General features: G+C 51.0%; 2 protein-coding genes across 6 annotated transcripts in view; one reads left to right on the top strand and one right to left on the bottom strand.

The window, feature by feature from the left end:
- Positions 1-1,888: 1,888 nt before the first annotated feature.
- Positions 1,889-13,525, top strand: LOC117640304 (mitogen-activated protein kinase kinase kinase 13). 5 transcript variants are annotated; one of them, XM_034376706.1, is made up of 13 exons: positions 1,889-2,004; positions 8,568-8,896; positions 8,992-9,178; positions 9,262-9,453; positions 9,557-9,715; positions 9,800-10,067; positions 10,147-10,373; positions 10,479-10,656; positions 10,739-10,906; positions 11,027-11,461; positions 11,544-11,857; positions 11,948-12,137; positions 12,214-13,525. In XM_034376706.1, the coding sequence occupies exons 2-13, from the start codon at positions 8,569-8,571 to the stop codon at positions 12,349-12,351; spliced, it is 2,784 nt and encodes a 927-aa protein (XP_034232597.1). In that variant the 5' UTR covers positions 1,889-2,004; position 8,568; the 3' UTR covers positions 12,352-13,525. The 5 variants fall into 5 exon arrangements, with proteins under 5 accessions (XP_034232597.1, XP_034232593.1, XP_034232595.1 ...); XM_034376702.1 differs by lacking the exon at positions 1,889-2,004 and adding an exon at positions 5,082-5,664; XM_034376704.1 differs by lacking the exon at positions 1,889-2,004 and adding an exon at positions 5,677-5,699.
- Positions 13,526-13,641: 116 nt separating this feature from the next.
- The window catches only part of LOC117640307 (E3 ubiquitin-protein ligase MYCBP2), a 171,444-nt gene continuing 164,690 nt past the window's right edge, over positions 13,642-20,395 (bottom strand). Inside the window, exons 23-41 of the mRNA XM_034376709.1 lie at positions 20,032-20,345; positions 19,725-19,959; positions 19,404-19,634; positions 18,779-19,318; positions 18,494-18,699; positions 18,307-18,412; positions 18,097-18,230; positions 17,917-18,007; positions 17,728-17,842; positions 16,984-17,642; positions 16,735-16,889; positions 16,416-16,653; positions 16,108-16,335; positions 15,901-16,029; positions 15,585-15,824; positions 15,306-15,491; positions 14,896-15,213; positions 14,546-14,813; positions 13,642-14,465 (exon numbers count right to left, since the gene is read on the bottom strand). Of these exons, the coding sequence (XP_034232600.1) occupies positions 14,350-14,465; positions 14,546-14,813; positions 14,896-15,213; positions 15,306-15,491; positions 15,585-15,824; positions 15,901-16,029; positions 16,108-16,335; positions 16,416-16,653; positions 16,735-16,889; positions 16,984-17,642; positions 17,728-17,842; positions 17,917-18,007; positions 18,097-18,230; positions 18,307-18,412; positions 18,494-18,699; positions 18,779-19,318; positions 19,404-19,634; positions 19,725-19,959; positions 20,032-20,345 (4,509 nt within the window). The 3' untranslated portion in view covers positions 13,642-14,349. The remainder of the gene's footprint in view (positions 14,466-14,545; positions 14,814-14,895; positions 15,214-15,305; positions 15,492-15,584; positions 15,825-15,900; positions 16,030-16,107; positions 16,336-16,415; positions 16,654-16,734; positions 16,890-16,983; positions 17,643-17,727; positions 17,843-17,916; positions 18,008-18,096; positions 18,231-18,306; positions 18,413-18,493; positions 18,700-18,778; positions 19,319-19,403; positions 19,635-19,724; positions 19,960-20,031; positions 20,346-20,395) is intronic.

Below are 20,395 nucleotides of genomic sequence, written 5' to 3'. Positions count from 1 at the left end.
AGACGTTGCGGCGGGGCGGGGCGGGGCGGGGCGCAGCTGTGGAATGCGAAGGTCGCGAACGGGGGCACGGGGAGCCTGCGGAGCAGGTACGACCGAAAAATGGAAGCAAGCGCGAAACGGGGAACCCCGCGCGACAGATTACCTTGCGCCAACTTCTTTCACTCGTGTGTACAGTTACGGTTAGACTTAGACTGTATCAAGGCAGTTCCATCAGCATCACAATTGCCTAACGTTTTTATGACTTGCACCAAAACACGTACACACAATCTCACACCGACGCACACACACACTCAAACGAGCGCGAAGGAATGCAGACAGGCGACGGACGTAGACGCGTGCGACCGAATGACTCACTAGGCCCCACGCGTCCCCGCGGTGGCAGTGTGCCTCTCGAGCCTTCCCCTTCCTAGGTAGGGTGTATCCGCCCAGCGTCACTCTGTCTCTCTCGCTCTCATAAGGCGTCCCGTTGAGGTGCGAGAGAGACAGAGCCACGGGACCACAAGGATCTTCTCTAGCCGCGGCGTGATCGGAGTTTGGATTGAGGAAGGGGGAGGGGGCGTGGCCACACTGTAACATAAGAGTGGCTTTGGGGATGGCCCCCTTGCGCACGGACTTTGTCCCCTTGACTCGCCGCGTTAGAAAAACGAGGTGCTTTCCGAAAAGCGGCAGCCAATCCCGTCGCGAGACGTGGTCTCATAGGCCCGCGAGTTTTTGCATTGCAGAAATCTTTTTTTTCGGTCATGGTTTTGTTATGTGATGTTTCAAGCACCGCATTCCGGCATAGTAGATTGCACCGCCACTATCTGCGATAAAACCGCTCCGCTTTGTGATAGGCACTCCTCGCTTTCTATCATCTCCTGCCTCTCTGTCTCTCTTGAAATTCTGAAATTCGCTAGGAACAACACCTAGATGCGTTCCTGAGGACCTCCTAGAGCCTGTCACCCCAGCGGGGCGGCTCTGCGGGGGGTGCCGCCGGCCGTCGCGTGCCCTTGGCATTTTTGGCGTGCCTTTCGCGCAGGCCCCGCCGAAGCCCGCCGCCCTGGAGCCTCGCCTGGAGCCCAAAGGCACCTGGAGGAACAACAAAACGACGTCCACTCCACCAGGTCGCATTCCAGCGCGCTGTCTGGGCCGCGTCTCGCGCCTTGTGCAGGCGGGAGAGAATATTTGACTTGATTTTACACCATGGTCGCCGCCCTATTGACTAACTACCCGAATAGGCACTGTTATGTCGAAAAATTAGTCAATTTTTTTTTATCTTAGAAATGTCGGGTAGAAAGAACGAGAGACGGAATCGGCAGTAGTGGCGCGCCAAGGCGAGCCAAGGGCAGTAATGTGGCAGAATCACATTCCTCGTGAGGGAGGATGGAATGTGTGGGGAGGGGAGCCATACCGTGCAGGAGGGGGGTGGGCCTGGTGGACCGCCGGGGCGAGGGCGGGGGTGGGGGACGCACCAGGGGAGGGTGCATGCAGACTCCAGCAGACTCCAGCGAGAGGGGAAAGGGGTAGCCGCATTCCTGGGCTGGTCCTTCGCGACCTGCTTCGAGTGCTCGGGCGGCATTTCGCTCCAATGGTTTGGTCACTTTGTCCTGGACTCCCGCGCCCGCCGGACCTGGACCTGCGCAGTGCTGCCGCGAGCCTTGCCTCTCCAGCACCCCATGGACCGCACCCCGCCGGCGACAGCCTTGCAGGAGCGCGCTCTGCCACCGCCCTGACCACGACGCTCGTCTCGTTGCAGGAATGCCACGGCCAGGACGCTGAGCACGCCGTCGACGACATGCTGCCCCCATCGGCCGGCGGCGACCACGGCGGCGGCGCCGGAGGCGGCGGGGCGGACTGCGGCGGCGGCAGCGACGGCGAGACGGCGGACGACGCCGTGGTCGTGGTGCGCGGCGGCCGGCACCTGCCGCGGGCCGAGCGCTCCGCCAAGTCGCTGTCCCTGCCCGCGCTGAACGCCACCACGGCCAGCATCGCCTCCGCCAGGAGCGACCGCCGCGCGACCAACAGGTGGGTGCAGCGTCAAAGTCGCGTTCCAGGTACAGTAGTCCGTGAGGCTGGCATTGAAAGCCTGCAGCCGCCATGGCGGCTCGATTCTTCGGCCGGTGATACTGCGCGGCCGAGGCGGGTCGCTGAACGCGCTGAGCGCGCTGAACGGCCAGAAAGCCTGATTGCCTTGTCTTCGAGGCGTGGACTCGGACTCTGCCGCGCGGCGGCCTCATGGCACCGCGGCACCGCGACCGGGATGGCGCCGATCACCTTCCCGCGCGCGGCGTCGCCGGGGCGGGCAGGCGGCCGGGGGGTGTTCCGCGATTTTTCCCTGAGTCACTCTCTTGGCGACCGATCCTGGTCCTGCCAGTGTGGTGGTGTTGGTACACACACACGCGCGCTCAACCCGTTGACAAGGACGGCCGCGAGCCGCGAGGGCGGGGCAGGCGGCGGAAGCCGGCGGAAGCGGTCCCGCGAACCCGAAAATCGCGAAAGCCTCGGCGTGAACCGAGTTCAATTCGCGAGCCGGAAGTCGTCCCTTGCCGGCAAAACGGCTTCCGAGTACTACAATGCGGCCCCGCCCCGCCGCACGTGGACGGCGCGTGGAGTTACGGCGAGCGACAAGCCGGGAGAGAAGCGCGTTGACCTGGCGCCGCGCCCGGCCCGGGAGGCTTAGGCTTTCGATGAAGCGCGGCGCGGGGCGGGGCGGCGGACGCTAGCGCCTTCCGTTACTTCGTCTCTGTCGCACCCCGCGCCCCGTGCGAGTACGACAGGGACAGGGTGACGTAGCCGCGTAGCCGCGAGAGTGGCAATCGGACCGACGCAACCGGCTTACCAGGCACTTAGCGCGTGCGCTGCAGGTGCAAAGGCAGAGCCGCCGCCGTGTGCTGCTTTCGGCGAGCCCGCCGAGCCCTTGGAGGCCCTCAGGGCGCCGGCCAGGTAGCCTTCCTGCAGTGGTCTGCCCTGGACGCCTGCCAGCGGGTATCCCGGGGCGTGAGCGTGAGCCGGCCGGGGCGGCGCGCTGAGCAGGCCCAGCAGGCCGGGCGTCGGATGTCCTCCCGGGTCCCGTCGCGGGGCCGTGCCAGGCCGTGCCGGCGCGGGGTATCCCGCTGAGGTGGAAAAGTCCTCCGCCGCACGCAGCGCGCAGCGCCATAATCAACCGGCACACGCGTTTGAATTGGCCCGCCGTCCGCGTCTACAGAGGCCGCCGGAAACGGACTTGCATCAATCGTGTACTATCGCGATTACTGCAAGCGAAGCGTCGGTACTCGGTGTCTGCACTGCTGCCGATGTTCGCTCCCGAAAACGGGATTCAATGTCCGATCACGTGTCCTCGGCGTGGGCAGCGCGGCGATAGGCACCGATCCCCGCCCCGCCCCGCCCCGCCCCGGAAGGCCCCGTGGAAGGTGGCGCGGCGCGGCCGTGCAAGTCTGGGCCTGTGCTGCTGGCCCTGGCTCTGCTGGCTGGCCTGTGTATACTATCTCGAGGGAAGCGCAAAGAGCACCCGGCTGTACTGCCTCCATCATCTTGTCACGTCGAGCGGAGCTGTCTCTCTCGCTCCCCCACGGGTCGCTCCGTGAGTGCGAGAGAGACAGAGCGACGAAAGCACTGTTCGGCCGGGGTCACTACTCCACGAGTGGCCGGTGCTGCTGGCGCACCTACGGGCAAGCCGTGGCAGGGCAGGCTCGGCTCGGCTCGGCAAGCCTAGGGCCGGCGACCGGCCAACCGGCACCTCCCGCCTTTGTTGTTTGGATGTTGCCAGCACTGTACATTCTGCCGCTCCATGCGAGAGGCGGACTGAGGCGGACGGGACGGGATTGAAAGCCCCACAGTTGGCGGCACTGCGTTCGCTCGCCTCCTGTTTGGAACGGAACAAACTGTGACCGCGAAGCACCGCGAAGCCCGGTGCAAGTACGTCACCGGGGCATGGGTAGGGTAACGTGAGCGGCCGCCTCTCGTGCCGTCGCCAAGTGCATTGCACTCCCCCCCCCTCCCTCTCTCTTTCTCCCGTCCAGTCGCCGGGAGCGCGATTGGGCCGCGGGGGGCAGCAGAGGCAGCGAACCGTGAGGAGAGAGGGGGGACGCCTTAGGCTGCCTTAGGCCCGCACCTGCGTCTTGGATTCCTCACGGAGCACCTGCCAGCTGCGCGACGCCACGCGGCGCCGCAGAAGCCCTTCTTGCTCTGTCTCTCTCCAACGGAAAGGAACACAAACACGCATAGTAGATGAGGAGCTGGTGCACTGTGTGTCTCGTCTCGTCTCGGATTTAGGCCAAGCCGGCCACCTGACTCGCGCCGAACTTTCCCGATTTTCTTCCCCGCTTCGCGACGGCCCCGCGGAAAGTAAATTCCATTATCACCGCAGCAGCGTGCGCGGCCCATCAGGATGCGCCCGGCTCGGCTCGGCCCGTGCGTCCGATGCCCCGGCCGGCTCGGCTGCGCCCTCCGCGCCTCTGCTCGGCTCGTCACGGTCCGCGCGCCGACACGGAGTCACGGACCGCTGGGCTCGGGGCGGGCCTGCTTTGCCATCTGCAGCGCCGCAGCAGCAGAGGCGATCCACCTCGCGGCTCGCACCGCGCTGGAGGCCGCGAAGTACGCCCTCGCTGCAGTACGCGCCCGCAGAACTGCACTCGTCGAACAGTCGGAAGGCTTGGGACTTCCCTGCCGACTGGAGCGCGCTGGAGCGCGGGGGCCCTCCGTGGGGCGGCCCCCGGCGCCGGAATTCCCTCGCGGGGCATCGATCGCGTGACCTTGACGACGATGCGAAGCTGACCCCTGATCCCCAAAACAAATGGCTTAGCTTCCGGCAGAAAAATGCTTTCGGGCCGCGGAAAAGAGGAAAAAGGATTTGGCGGGAAAATGCTCTCGGTCTGAATTTTAATTATAATTTTTCTCGCGCGGTCCGGCCTGCGGCTTGCGGTACGTGTACGTGGTCCTCACTTTGCCGCTTACGCCACTCCGCTGCTCCGCGGGGCTCGGCCCCTCGCCGTCCGCTCGCCGCTCCGTGGCCGCCTGCCCCGCCTACCTGTGCGGCCAGCTCGGTCTGTCTGCCTGTCGGCCCCCGTGCCGCGCCGCGCCGTCCCGTCCCGTTGTCAGTCCAGGATCGCTGTTGGCGGATCGCGGTTCGGTTCGCTGTGGCGCGTTTGTGTTCGAGATGCGCAAGTTCGTCGTCGCGCTGGTGTCCTTGTGCAAGTTGCTGGAGTGCGAGTGCCGTGGATAGTGCTTCTGAGCGCCCAGTGGACTAGCAGCCGCCCGAGCAGCGGCTCCAGAGGCGCCCGCTGCCTGGAGCTGGAAAGCTGTACGCTGGAGCTACGCCTGCTACGCCGCCACTGTGACATACTTTCCAACGCCCGCGCGAGGCGCCGCGCACCGCGCGTTTTTCCGCCGGCATTTTCCAGTGCCCTCTCCCTCCATCTGGCGCCGCAGCTTTCCACAGCTTTCCGCGGCGTGGCGTTCGCACGTGCGTGTGCGTGGGTGTGCGTGATTAGATAGTGTAGCAGCATGGAGTAGCTGCCGTGCCGCCGCGCTCCGCTCCACGCACGCGTGCTGCGTAGAGAGTCCGGTGTCCGGAGAGGCCGCTCCGCGCTCCGCCCACGCCACTGCCAAGATGCTGCTGCCCAAGACGACGCCCGGATCCAAGCAGGCGCCCGCGCTCCCGCCCAAGGACGCGGTTATCACCGTCAGGTACACTGTCAAGGATTGCGTCACCCAATGAAACGGTGAGCGGTGTCCGCCCCGCGCTCCGTTTCGGCGCCGAAAAGGAAAATCACAATATTTACCTCTGCGGCTCGGCCGTGCGGCGTCGCCCCTCCCTCTCTCTCTCTCGCTCTCGGAGCCCCGGGTGGAGGCCTACCGTCGTGGCCAGGGCCGCCTGGCCGCCGTGAACCGTGAAGCCCACGATAAGCGCGCATTCTTGCACTGCACTGCCATGCAACAGTGAAGGGGAAATTTTCCACTCGCGCTGGTCAACGTTTCCGCACCCCATTCATTGTGAGGGGAGTCGGCGGGAAGGACAAGGGCCTGGTCAAGGACCCTCAGGACGTCCAAGTCCTTCTAACTTTCCCCACCCCCGCGGGGGCCTCAGGAAGGTGATTCGTTTGTTTCTGTTGGCCCTGGCCAGTGCCGCCCTGGCTCGAACACAGAAACAGCCAAACAGGTACCTTACGACAGAAGGACCAAGCGGGACCCCCACCCCGACATTCCCCGTTTCCGACTTGGAACCTGGCCTGCTTCTCTTTCAACTCTTTCATTCAGCGGCACCGCGGCCGCGTGTCATCGGGGCGCCAGGCGTCCACAGGCGCCACACCGCCCGTCTCTCTCGCACTCGCGGCGCGTCCCTGGCTTCCGCGGGGGCGAGAGAGAGACAGAGCGACGGGGGAACACTGCCAACAGGGCCGCGGGCGGCCGCGGGCCATAACGAGGGCTAGCGGCTCTTTCTGCGAAGCCGCGAAGCGCGAAGCTGTGACATGAACGAGTGGAGCGCGGGAATGCGATGCGCTGTCTCTCTCGCACCGGGGCGTCCTGTACGGGTGTGAGAGAGACGGAGCGAGAAAACACTGTCCGCGGGATGGCCCTGTTAGGCTGGCATGCCAGCCGGGGCCCGGGCCGGGGGTGACCGGCAACCGGCATAGGGCCCAGGGCATTCCTCTTCCCTTCCCTCTGCCGGTGCCAGCATGTTGCCCAGCATGTTGCCAGCAGATTTCCCAGAAGAATGCCTGCCGTTCGGCGAGCCGCGACTCCGAGAGCCACGGCCCCTTACCCTTGTGTTGCTGCCCTTCCTGTCGTAGCTTACTACGCCCCACTTCGGGTCGCAGCTGTTGGGGGCCGCGGGGGCGCGGGGGAAGGGGGCGGCAAGGTGGAGGCGCCGGCCTTGCATGGGGGGCGGTAAGAGTGGCGCTTCAGTCCCCGAGGCCCGGCCGATCGGGAGAGCAGCGCGCCGTCGCGGCCGTGCGTCCTGGAGGGAAGACGCGAAGCTCCCCGCCAGCCACCCATTTTCGGAAAAAGTCAGTTTGTCTCTCGAGTACAAAGTGTATTGCAGTGCAAGTGCGGCCCGCCGGCGGCCCCCACCGCGCTCCGCCCCGCCCCGCCCCGCCCCGCCGCGCGGCCACCGCGACTGCCGATGATAACAAACACGGCCTGCTTTGACGTCACGGCGATCACGCTGCGCTACGCTTGCTGCGCCGCGCCGCGGCTTTGGCTTTGGCAAAGGACTTGAGCTGGCACTGCTGCAGCGCGCAGGCCGCCCAGGTCGGTCAGCCTGTCAGCCTGGCCCGGTCGAAGCCCCCTGCTGTTGCTGTAGGTCGAGATCCTGAAGGACGGGCTGCGCGCGGTTCGCCGCCCTGCAGAGTAAGTTCGACTGACTCGAGAGCTTATTGAACTTGGACGTGAGTCTGGGTGCCACCTGCCGTGCCAGTGCCGTGCCAGGTCTAGAATGATCGAAAGCTGCTCTCTGATCCATAATCTCATCTAATCGGCGCGGCTCGCAATGACTCACTCCGTGTCCTAGGTCTGGTCTGGCCCGGTCCAGTCCCCGAACCTGAAAGTGGTGTCCTGCTTTGGCCGCGTTGCCTCGTTACGACATATCGAACCCGAACGATTCCTACCCGCTGCTACTACACTTTGCGGCGGGGCGGCTATCTTGTCTCCGCTTGTGTTGGCCGGCTCGTGCCGGGCGGGGCGGGGCGGGGTGGGGCGTTGCGGCGACCAGGGGCAGGAGGAGGGGAGGGGCCTAACGACAGATGGCGTGGCGCGGCTTGGCTCGCAGCCTGCTGAGCCTGCTCGACTCGTCCGACGCGCGCGGGCGAGCGGCAAGCGAGGCACGTCAAGTGCCTGCAGAGTCGTTGTTGGTGTTGGTCGTCCCCGTCGCCTCGCCGCCGTCGCCGGCCCCGCCAGTCGGTCCGCTGCCGCCGCGGTTCGCTCCTCAGCGTCGCGTCCTCGCGTCGTCGGCCGTCGCGTCCGTCGGTGTAGGCGTCGCAGGGGCGTCAGCGCGTCACGCCGAGGACCGCCGCGCTTCGCCGTCGAACTTGAGTCCCCGGGGCTTCGGTCGAAGACTCGGTCGAAGATCACCGCGTCCCGGAACCGAGTTTACCCACTGCGCCTGCCAGTCCGCGGCCTGCGGCCCGCGGCCGCTCCCCTCGCGAGCGTGCCACCTGTGCTCGCTGTGCTCGCCATACAGTGCCTTGCCGAGCCGGCGGCCTGGTCGGCCTGTCGGGCGGGGCCCCCGAGGGGGCGCAGAGTCCAGGGCGACGCCGCGACGCCGCACACCATGCCCGTCTAGAGGGCCTGGAGCACGCCGAGGCGGTCGTTGGGTTCACGGTGTCGGCCGCGACCAGCTGGACGCCAGGGAAAGATGAAGATCAAAATGCCGTGAGTGTCCACCCGCAGGGTGAAGATGAACGAGCAAACTTGCGTTGCGCTCTGCGGTCCCTTTCTTTCTCTCACTACACGTTGGGCTAAATTATTGCAGTGTTAGGGAAGTCCCGCACCTTGTTCTCAACGGCGCGGGTCTGGACCGGCGGCAGGTTGGCTGTGAACAAATAGCAAATACAAAATGATTAATTTTCTTCTTTTCTTTTTTTCTGTTTTAGCATGCTGTGTATCCAGGAGGAGTTCGGGCAGCTGGCCATCCACCCCTCCGCCAAGTTGGGCCTGGACCTGGAACGGGGACCCGATCCCTCAGACCTGTACGGCTATTATGAGCGGGAAGAGAACCTGGCTGTGGCCGTGGTGAACGGGGCTCTGAAGGAGCAGCAGGGGCAGGCCCAGGACTCCAGCAGCCCCGAGGACACCATCCCCCACTGCGCCCCCATGATGGGGCCGGTCCGCGGTGGCTGGATGGACGGCATCCTGGGCTGTCTCCGTCCTGTTTGGACCATGATTGGCAAGGCGGGGCACAACGAAATGAAGGCTAATCAAGGTATGTGCACTGGGTATGGGTCCCCAAAGCTGTAAGGTCAGTCTGTTTCATTGTTTTATATTCATGTTGTTTATTTTACTTTATTGTCTTTGCAGCTGATGACTGGGAAATTCCATTTGAATGGATTAGTGATCTCCAGTGGCTAGGGTCTGGTGCCCAGGGAGCTGTGTTTAAGGGCAACCTGAAGAATGAAGTAATTGCAGTGAAAAAAGTTCGAGAGCAAAAGGAGACAGATATTCGTCACCTTCGGAAACTTAATCACCGCAACATTGTGCAATTCAAGTGCGTAACAACAACTCAAACTAAAAAGCGAACATTTTTAATAGCAACAGTTTGCATAATTCCTGTCAATTATATTTTTACAGAGGTGTGTGCACTCAAGCACCTTGTTACTGCATTATTATGGAATTTTGTCCATATGGACCTCTGTATGACTTGTTGAAAAAGGGAGAAAAAATTCCCCCTACTAGACTTGTTAGTTGGTCTAAACAAATAGCAGCAGGAATGCACTATCTCCACCAACATAAGATCATTCACAGGGATCTGAAGAGTCCTAAGTAAGTTTCTTTCTTTTTATTAATACAATTCTTTTTAAATCTCAAATTATATTGTGATTTGCATGTCAACCTGTTGCTAATTTTTCATTTCTGTTCTTTCAAGTGTCCTTATTGGCCAAGATGAACTTGTGAAAATCAGTGACTTTGGAACAAGTCGTGAATGGAATGAGAAGAGCACGAAAATGAGTTTTGCTGGTACAGTCCAGTGGATGGCACCAGAGATTATTCGTAATGAGCCATGCTCTGAAAAAGTAGACATTTGGTATGTATTATTTTGAGTGACAAAATATTTTTTGTTAATTTGAGGCCTAGCAGTTTTAAATAATCTGGTATATGTTTCCTTTAGGTCGTTTGGAGTTGTATTATGGGAACTACTAACATGTGAAACTCCGTACCGAGATGTGGATTCCTCTGCTGTGATTTGGGGAGTTGGAAGTGCTTCACTGCACCTTCCCATCCCAACAACATGTCCTAGTGGATTCCGACTGTTGGTAAAGCAGTGTTGGGCAGCAAAACCACGAAATAGGCCATCTTTTAAGCACATTCTTCTTCATTTGGAAATTGCATCCATTGAAGTTCTTTGCACACCAGCTCAGGAGTATTTCAATACTCAGGTAAAACATTTGCGACTTACTTTTCCCCTTGTGTGTATGTTAAAGAATATTAAATAATTGTTTTTAAAATTTCAAACAGGCTACATGGAAGGAAGAGGTCAGAGAACACATGTCTGTAATGAAGTCAGCAAATAACAAACGCCCCATACTGGAGACAGAACTGATTGCAAAACGAGAAGAGGAGCTGAGGCATGCTCAGGATATTCGCCAACATTATGAGCGTAAACTAGAGAAGGTGAACTCTCTTTGTACAGAGCTTCGTGTCTACATGAATCAGCTTGAACAGCGTGAGAGAGATCTATCAAAGTAAGCCAATCCATCAAAATTATTAAATTTACAAGTTTAATCTAACAAACTTCATTTAAAAGTAACTTTATAGCCTACCCTTCAATGACAATTTTTATTGTTTAGGCGAGAGAAAAGCTGCCCTCCGCACAAGAGTGCTCGCAACAAGAGGAGTGTTCGTCCACTATTTTGCAAAGCCACTGAAAGATTCAGGCAACTTCCATCAAAAGAAACAAGTCCAACATCACCAGGGTTGTCTGCAATATCACCAACTCCATACAATTCATCTTGGGAAATTCAAGAGGTATGCTGAATAAAACAATTTATTTCTCAATTTGAAACTATTTAAGACAAGGAACTCATATAATTTTGAAATTTCCCTGCAGGATGTGAAGAAGGCTCCCACGTGCATTCAGTTGAACTCCGCAGCTCAACCTGAATGTTATGCATCCAGTGGCCTACCAGCATTAGGAGCAGAGAGAGTAGCAAGAATACGTAAAGTGCGGCACAGACGGTCTTCATCCAGTCAATCAAGCCCTGTCAAGGAAAGAAAGGTAGAACGTTTTTTTCTACCTGTACAAATTATTTTTGTATGGGTTGTTGTTTTTCTAATCCCATACATATTTTTCTATAATTGTTTCAGTTTCATTTTAAATTTGTCTTTTTCTTTTCAGAACCTCACTGTATCTCCCAATGGCAATGCAGAAATACCTCCTGTGGCAAGTCAGGCCATGGAGATAAGCGAATCGGATTCAAGCCCTGTGTGCTCCCCACAAGCCCCCATCCCACGAGTATCTTTCCCAGCATCTCCTGCAAAGAGCTCAGTTGCAAGCAATAACTCCAGTGCCGAAGGACTTAGCTGTGGAGTTGTTAATCCTCTCTATGAGTTGGACATAATCAGGGCCCCATTGGAGCGTTGTCTAAGGTCCTCACAAAGTGAAGATGATGTTTGTGGACCTCGCTTACCTGGTCGACCTGTCCAATTACTTCTTCGAACACAATCTCCTAGAAGTGGAAGAAGTAGAGAGGAAAGAGTTGGTCGCTGTTCAGATGAAAGTTTGAATGGAAATTCTTGCTACACATGTAAAAGCACAGAACAAGCATCAGATGTAAGCAAATATTTAATTTCTGAAATCATGTTTGAAAGTTCTGTCAAACATTCTGGTAATTTATATTTTTTGTCTGTAACAGGATGATTTTGAAGTAAATCGTAATGAGCAGCTGACTGTTAGAGACTGCAGTGATGATGATCAACTAGAAACCCTCAGCAGACGTGTTAGTGAAACACTTAACGGAAACAGAACATCAACTTGTGTCTCAGAGAATGGGAACACTGAAGTTGATTCTGGACGCAGCACAATTAATTTAGGATGTGCATCTGGACAGTCTTCAAGAAGGTCAACATGTACTGGCCTCCCTGTGAGTTCAGGCCTGGAAGAGGGCTGGACAGATGATGAGCAAGAGGGAGACAGTGATGGAGCAACCTTTTCTCTGAGAAGAAAGAGGTATGTTTGATAATCCAAAAAATTTTCCACTAAAATGTTTCTTAAAAAAAGTGTGATAATATATTTATAAATTTATTCGTAACATTTTAGCTTGGCCAGAAGACCCATTGGTCCAGGATGTCGTCGGAGGCCAGTAAAACCTTTCCTACATTCAGCTCAATTGAATCAGTTATCAGATGAAGGGAATACATCTGATCGCAGTAACCTTCCATCAAGCCGGGGATCTACTTTAGAGAGCAATCCAGACCGTTGTCTTAGATTATCTATGAGGTCTAGAAAGGTGGGTTTTACTTAACTGTTTGCTTTTTAAAAAAATATAATATCCGTTGTTATAACATATGTTTTTATCTTTTTAGAATTCAAATATCAGGAATGGATCAGATGGGAGCTCAAGATCCACATCAGGATCAGAATCTGAAGAGGAAGCAGAAGAAATATCAGTGCGTACAGTAGAATCACAAATTCAATCTGTTTCCTCAAATCCTATAGTATAGATCTCATTTCTTTTTAAATGCTCATTATTAGCCAGTATTGTGTTCTTGTCACAAGACAAGCTTGATTTGTCTTAGACAAACCCTGTATAGTTCAACCAAGTATGTGCATTATCTCAGCTTTGATTTTGTGAGATGTTTTGTACTGAAACTAGTTATAGCTTTATGATGGACTTTTTCATTGTGGCATTGGTGCAGTCACCTAGAATTTTCATTACTCACATGGGAAGCCCCATGAACACCAAAATTATGTCATTTTTATGTCGATGAGCATGTGGTTTTAGAGGGTTTTTGAAGGGAAAAAAGGAGCGTCATTTTGACTGTCACCGTGACCAATTTGTGACTTTATTTGGAGGTAATTGAGCTTTAATTTTGTATTTGTATTGTAGTTTGGAGTCAAAATTGAGCAAAAATTGGTGTCTTCCCTTGCCATATTTAAAATTCTATCTGCCTAATCTTGTGATTGATTGATTGTATTGCATAAGACCAAGTGGGGCCCATCCACTAGTTATATAATAAATTTGAGGTATAGCTTTCAGATCAAAGACTCTTTTATTATGGGGGAGGTTCTGTAATTCCTAGTTTACTAAAGAATTCAAAGTAATCTCATACACTACAAGTTTTAAAGGAACCTCAATCTCCTCAAATCTCTTACATAATATTTGGATGGCTCCTCGAGTGCAATATTGTTGGTAGTTAAACTGATTTTGTTTTGTTATTTGTTATTAAAATTTAACTGTTGTCAAAGAGTGTAAATTTCCTCACATTATTGGCTGTTTCAGTTTGGAATGCATTCGAAAAATATTTGTATGTGCCATTGTGATTACGTACTCAAGTTGGTTGTACATGAAATGCTGTGGAATGTGTGATCTTACACAGTCCATGTTTCTTTGATATTATGTTTTCTTAATGTTTTACGATGCTTTAGAAATCAGTCTCTGTACAGTGCAGATACTATCAAAAGGAGCGAAAAAATGAATTGTTGCTCTTGCTGTCCAAGTAAATTAATGCCATGAGTTGATTACTGGTGCTCAGCCTTGCTAAGCACTAACATACTACATCACTTCAATTATTTATTAGTTTCATACATGTTGTGCCTTGATAGTCTGTTATCCTTTATGTGTATGATTCACCTTGGCAGTTATGATAATAAAATAACTGTCAAAACTGAGAAAAACTAGCTTTATTTGACCAAAGCGCCGGAAAGGTAGGCAACCCATCATGGTCGTCACCAGTAATTCGGGCTTTGCAATGATGAATGGGACAAAGGTTGTGAACAATGAGAGACAAGAATCAAAATGTGCAGACTAGATTTTATTTCGTTTCAAAAGGCTTGACAAAGCAAAAATTGCTTCTTGCCACAACCGTCTTGATGGAATGACCAGACATAATATCACATCAGGTTTCTTACACGATAAGTGAAATTTAAAGAAAAGTGTGGAGGGACACCACACGAAGAGAGACACAAAGAGATAAGGGAAGCCCACAGGGCAAAAACCACAAAAAAGAAGAAAATACATTTCAAAACCACAAAACTTAGAGTGTTAGCCTTCATCTAGATCATTTTTTAAGTCTTATTTCCTAACACAAGATCACAAACAGAAAAAAAATACTAACAGATAAAAACAAAAAATAAATAAATAACTTAAGTTTCAGAACAAAATATCAATTATAATAAATCTTAATTACTTAAATATCTCAAATACTGAATCAGCCTACATGAAATGAAGCAGGAGGAAAAAAAAATCAGGCAATCCGTGGTAGTATTTGCCCAGGTTGAACTATTCTCAGGTATTCTTGAACACGTCTGGCATAATTGGGCAGAAAGTTCCACCACTCATTGGCATTTTAAAAACTTAAGAATCTAGGAGTTATATGTCTTTCAGTCTGAAAGGGCAGTCTACAGAAATAAAGAAATCAAGCCTTTGCCATGCCTGATTATGAAGAATACTTAATTAACAAGTCAATAGACAAGAAGTGACTAGAGTGATGATTTTAAAGCTAGAAAGTATGGGCATTGCGGCACACACCACAACCCAGGGCAAACTCTTCTCCAGTTGGAGGGTGCTTCACATGAAGAGGACATTCATCGCCATCCAGCTGCTTGGCTTTGGGACCTAGTGACAGAACAAAAGTTTGCACTTCTAATAACACAAGATAATGCTAGAATCTGATTAAATTTGTCAAGTGACTTTACCTGCAGGACAGGTGGGCAAATCAGTCTTGGGGATGTTAGTGACACGTTGAAAGTCATCATGACAAGGATTGCAGAAGTGAGTTGATCCAAAGCAGAAGAAAACCGCTACAGAACAACAATATCGGCACTTATACTCTAGAAAGTCAGTGCCATGTTTGGGACACATTTGAGCACTTGTGACATCGCTGCAGCCTCCACAAACCAATTCGGTTGGATCATATTGTTCACCCATCTCAGCATCACATCGGGCTTCACCACCATAATAAGCCTGAAAAGGTAAGTTTAGGTAAAATAATGTGAATTCTCTTCAGTAACCTTCAGTCACAAATTTTTGTAAATCAACTGTGTACCTTGTTACATTTGTAGCAGACGTAATAGGCATAGCGGTCCATAGCATAAGCCGCTGGGTCATTATAAAATCGTGCTCCAGGAGTTGTGATGGCCTCAGTCTGGTGCAAGCCTTCATACTCAAGTCTCATCAGAGCTTTTCGTCTTACATCTTCCAGTAGTTCTTTCACTGGTACCAGCAGTTCATTCAGCACATCATGTTCAATTGCAGCCTTGCAAATAGGGCATTGAGAGAACCCAAAAGTAATTCTTGGCCCAGGCCAACGTGTGCGCAAAACATTCTGACAGCAGTGTAAGTGAAAGACATGCCCACAAGAAAGCTAGAAAAAACATAAGAGAATAAAATAATTAGAAATTGAAAAGTCTTACAGCAAACAAAAATGAAATTTAGACTGCATATCATCATACAAACCTGAATTGCTGGAGCACATGAAAGAGCTTCAGTGAAGCAAATCATGCACATATCATCTGCATCTTGCTTCAAGTTTGGATTCCCTGAGCAACCATGTAAGCAAGGTAGACATGTTGTTTCACCCACAATTCCTCCACACACATGCCCACAAGCATTGTGTTTTGTGCATGCATTTTTGGCATGTTCCTAAAAAAGGGAATCACATAAAATATTTGTCAATTAGCTGAATTTAAAAAAAGAAAACAAAAACATATATTGCATTTGACCTCTATCTTTTACCTGACATTCTTGGTCGGCACAAACATTGCTGATGGCTAGTAATCCTGAGTTGCTTGTGGTTCCACAGAATCGACATGTGCCTGAGCTGAAGTTTGTTGACTTTCCTGATCTGCGCTCTCTAAACTCAACCATTGCCTTCAGTGTGCTACTATCTGCTAGGGCCATTACCCAGAACAGTTTAGTGCGACCACAACCTTCATGAAGGTCTACTTTAATTGCCTCTTCTTCCTCTTTGCAAACCTGTCAAAAAATTAGAAATAAATACGGTTTGGCTGTTTTTTTTTTAAATGCATTGATTAGTTTTGAGAAATGATACCTGTCTCTGATGCATTCGAGTGCGTCTATGTAAGTGCAAGAACCGATCGCACTCAGCACATAAATTGCCGCAGACACTGCATTGGATGATTGCTCCTGTCTCCCCATCGTCATGGTTGCTGCAAGTTGGCTGTAAGAGTAAAAAGAAATTTAAAGGAAATCTCCTTTTAAAATAGGATGAAGCATTACATCATAGGTAGAAACTTACTCGAGGTGGTGGAGGCTGTCCTTCTGCAGTTCCGCGCCATTCTCCTGATGATAATCTCTCAACATGGTCACTGTCTAGCACGCACAGGGCAGCCAATGCAAGCCACAAAGTTGGTGTACGGAGACACTCATTAGGATTCCGTTCTGTCTCACCCAGTCGAGTCAAATTTAGAATGCTCTCGGCAATTGCTCCTTTGGTAACTTCAGCCCAGGCATCAGAAATTTTGCCCTGAGGAGAGATACAATACAAAAATGAATAAACTTGCTACCGGCTTACTAAAAAACACCCACTCAATAAACAAGGCTTACCGCAGCCATGTCCTTCAGGAGCTGGATAATCACTTCGGCCAGTTTGCGAGTCATGCATCCTCTCAGCCACCAACGTGCACCCACAAAATCACGAGGATGAATGGATGTTGCCAGGGTGACTGTGGTAAGACCTTTGCCACCACCAGTACCTGAAGCTGCAGCCTCTTTACCTTTCACTTTGACCTGGACAGTCAGAGCCTTTGCTATACAGCTAAGGAGCACATCCAAAATACTTATCCTATGGGAAAAAGATTATTCAAAAATAATTTAAATATTTTTTTTACCACAGAAATAAAGAAAATATTTGAAAAATCTTTACTTGTGAACATCAAAGGTAGATTCAGACTGCGATAGAGCCTTGTTGGCAACTGTGACAATGCTGAAGTCGGCAGGCGGAAGGTGATCAATGTTCATGATGCAGCCCAATGTCTGAGGGGCAACTTCTGGGAGCATTCTGCGTAGCAGTGATGTAACCTAAAATAATTGTTGATGAGATTTTATTGTTTGAAATAATTTATTTGAAAGAAATTATTTTTTTTTGGCAAAGTTGTAATTGATTGACTGTTACCTGTCTTTGGACTCTAGCTGATCCCGTGTGCAAGAGGCTCAATACATCCCTGAGGAGGCCATGTTGTTGGGCCAGGTATGCTTTGCCTACACTTGACCCTGACAAAGCAAGAACCATTGACAACATCTCAAAGCAGTATGCATCTGCTTGCTTCATTAAATCTCCATTGTTAAAGCTAGAACTGAGCCCAGCGGTTGGTGCACTCGGTGGTGAACACAAAAGCACTTCCCACTCCTCCCTCACATGTGTAGCTTCTTTACGGATGGCCTGAACAATGTGGATGACAACTTGCTTTTGTAAGTGAGTTAGCTTGCTTCGGCTAAAGAGTATTCCAACCATGTGCTCCCTCAAATCATTGTTTTCTTCAATTTCTCTCTGACTTAGGTCACCAATCTCTGTGACTAAGACCCCTTGCTGAGAATCAGAGTCATTGTTCTGCTGATGTTGCTGTAGCAATTTTCCAAATACTTGGCCAGTAATAAGACGGAAAACTCGGAGGGTTTCGGCTTCACAATTTCGCTGCTGTATAGTTAGGGCACTCTGCTGCCGACTAATTCTTGTGCTTTCACCTTCAATCTCACCCAAAATTCTAATCTGACGCAGCCTCAATGAATTGTCAGGTCCTTTCAGTTCCAAACGAATCACAGAATGGTTGGAATCTATTCAAGAAACAAAGAAAGAAAATATCAATTTCTGTATTTAACAATAAAATACAGAAAGTAAGTAGAACATCAACTTCCTTACCAAGTATTGGACAGCGTATCCAACCAGTTGACCGGTTTTCCACCTCTGTTTGCTGTATAAAGTACAATTCATCAACGGCTTGTCCAGACAGTAGGATAACACTTGAGACCTTGTTCTGTAACACAGAAATTAAGACCATTATTCATAAGCATCTCATAAATAAATTAAATCTGCTGATAAAGTACTTACTGCAAGATCTCGACAGTTATCTATGTGGATGTATACCATCCGAGGAGATGCACGGCTTTCACAAGTCATAGTTATAATCTTTGTTTTGTTTCTAAAACAGAAATTTTCATTTCAAAAATAAAAAATTATGGTCAAACTAAATTATTAGTATTCTCAATGAAGATAAAGTGTTTTACATACCTGTCTTCATCACCTGATTCCCAAAATGTTTCAGTTGAGTTATCAGTCAAGCTTACAACCATTGCTTGTCGGCTTGATGCTTTAATATCAACATCTGAAGTGAGGTCCTTCAGGGTCTCAACACAACTAGGTACCTAAAAACAATTATCAAAATATTAGTAAATAAAATAAAATAAAGGTTCTAAATTTTTTAAAAAAGAAAAATGATACCTGAGACATGCTAGACAGGTGGCTTTCATGCATGCTGAGACTGAGATCATCCTGCTCCTCTTCTGAATGTGATAATATTTTACTTATGTTACTGAATACTTGGCACCTAAATTACACAAGAAATGTTAGTTTTTAAAAAATTATTAGTCCATAAGATTATTTTTCTTACGATGGTTTGATGGCATACCTATGGAGGAACATGTGATCCTGAGGGGTAAATCGCAAGCCATAGCACTGCACCGCAATTTGCTGCAGAGCAGATCCAGGAGGAAGGAGAAGCATGAGATCCGCTACACTTTGAAGAAGCGAATGGAATGTTGAGGGCAATGGGTGCACCGCTTCTCCTGCTATGCTGATGTCACTCAGAGGGTGCTCACAAACAGAGCGCATATCCTGGTGAAAAGAAGAAAAAGAATGTTATGACTTAAAGCATTAAATATTTTTCTGGTGAAAAAAGAATGAATGTACTTACCAAATCATCTTTACGGTCCCCACGAGTGTCTTCAGGCTCCTGCTCCGAGTCTTGGCAAGATGATGTGAGAGCAGCCACAAGCCACCACAGCAAGTCATGAAGGCTACCTGGCTGGGTCACATTGTGCAGCAGCCAATTGAGAGCCTGCATTGCAAAGACTCGACAGGTTGCTTTGCGGAGGGCTTGTTTCATAGTGTATTGGAGGCTTTCCAAATTGTGTTGTTGAAACAAGAAAGTCATGACTGGACGGCTCAAAATGTCCCCTCCTGGAGAACCTGCACTGGTTGACACAATGGCTGAGCGATCCATGTTGGGGACAAGCTTCTGCAAGGCTGCTGATGGGTAGCACAATAGGTATGAGCCACCATCCCCTGACACTTCACTGCTGCTGTTGTTTCGACGCCTCATCATGACAACACGACCATCCCCCTCTCGTCTGCTCCAGGAAGCCCCATTGGTGCCCATTGACACAGAGCGGTGGAAACCTCCCCGACCTCGACTTCCATCGGCGTCAAGGTCACTGTAAAACTCCGAGACAGGCTAAAAGTAAAGGTATCACAGCATTAAAAAATGTTTATGAGGAAAGTTAAATAATTTATGTAATAGAATAATTTTCTGAACACACCCTCACTCCACGTGGTGCATGACCATTGCCATTGTGTTCCTCATCAACACTCTGGTTTGTGTAAGATGAGAACCCTGGGAAACCCAAATGTGCTGAGTCTTCCCGAAGCTGTGACGGGTTGGCTCCAAGAGCTGACAGGCACTGGAATGGTCCGACAGGAGTAAAGGGACCGGATGCCTCCTGTGGGCTATGGTGCTCAGCCACTGGTGGCATGCTTGGAGACGGCCTCCTCTTTAAATGTAAAGAAAAGACATAAGATATTAGGTTTAAAAAAATTGCAATACTGTCTTTAATTAATTAAAATTTAAAAAAGATATTTACGTCTAGGTGTAAACCAGATCCAGCTGCACTGGCCAACTCAAGAAGGAACATAGCGTTATTTTTCATGATAATGTGAACATCTTGTGGTGGCAGGGCTCCACATGGAGATAGTAACTTGCAAGGAGTTCCAGGGCCTGAATAAACGCTCCTCTTTCTCAAAGGGATTCCAGACTTCTTTGGACCTCCAGGCTGCCCTTGCCCACCAGATGTCTTTTTTGAGCGCAGATAACGATCCCTGAAAATTAAAATAAATAAATTTCTGTGCCCTTTAAATAGAAAAAGATTTTTTTTTTAAATTGATGCGCACCTGCAAGCGTCACACACGAGGTACCACGAGCTTCCACCAATACCTCCATCTCCACAATTTCCAGCCCATCCGACACAAAAGTTTCCTCCACTGTTGTACCCTTTCCCTCCAGCATGTGCACCACAACCAGGATGGGCCACCCGCATGTGGTATGTGACAGGATGGGGATAGCAGTTACCACAAAGCTCACATACAGTTTCGTTCTCCAGTGGCGGAGCAGCTGCTGAGTTTGAGCCAGCTATACCAGCATTTGTTCCACTGACAAATCGCCATTCTTTTTTCTTGCGGCTTGATTTTTTTAAGTCTTTGTTTTCCTGAAAATTAAAATTAAAATTCAGTTTTGTTGTTGTGCTTGCAATTTAAA

This window comes from Thrips palmi, unplaced genomic scaffold, assembly GCF_012932325.1.
Source record: "Thrips palmi isolate BJ-2018 unplaced genomic scaffold, TpBJ-2018v1 HiC_scaffold_12, whole genome shotgun sequence".
NCBI classification, from domain to species: Eukaryota; Metazoa; Arthropoda; class Insecta; order Thysanoptera; family Thripidae; genus Thrips; species Thrips palmi.
Note: the sequence above shows the minus strand (reverse complement) of the source record. Positions and strands in the feature narration are given on the sequence as shown.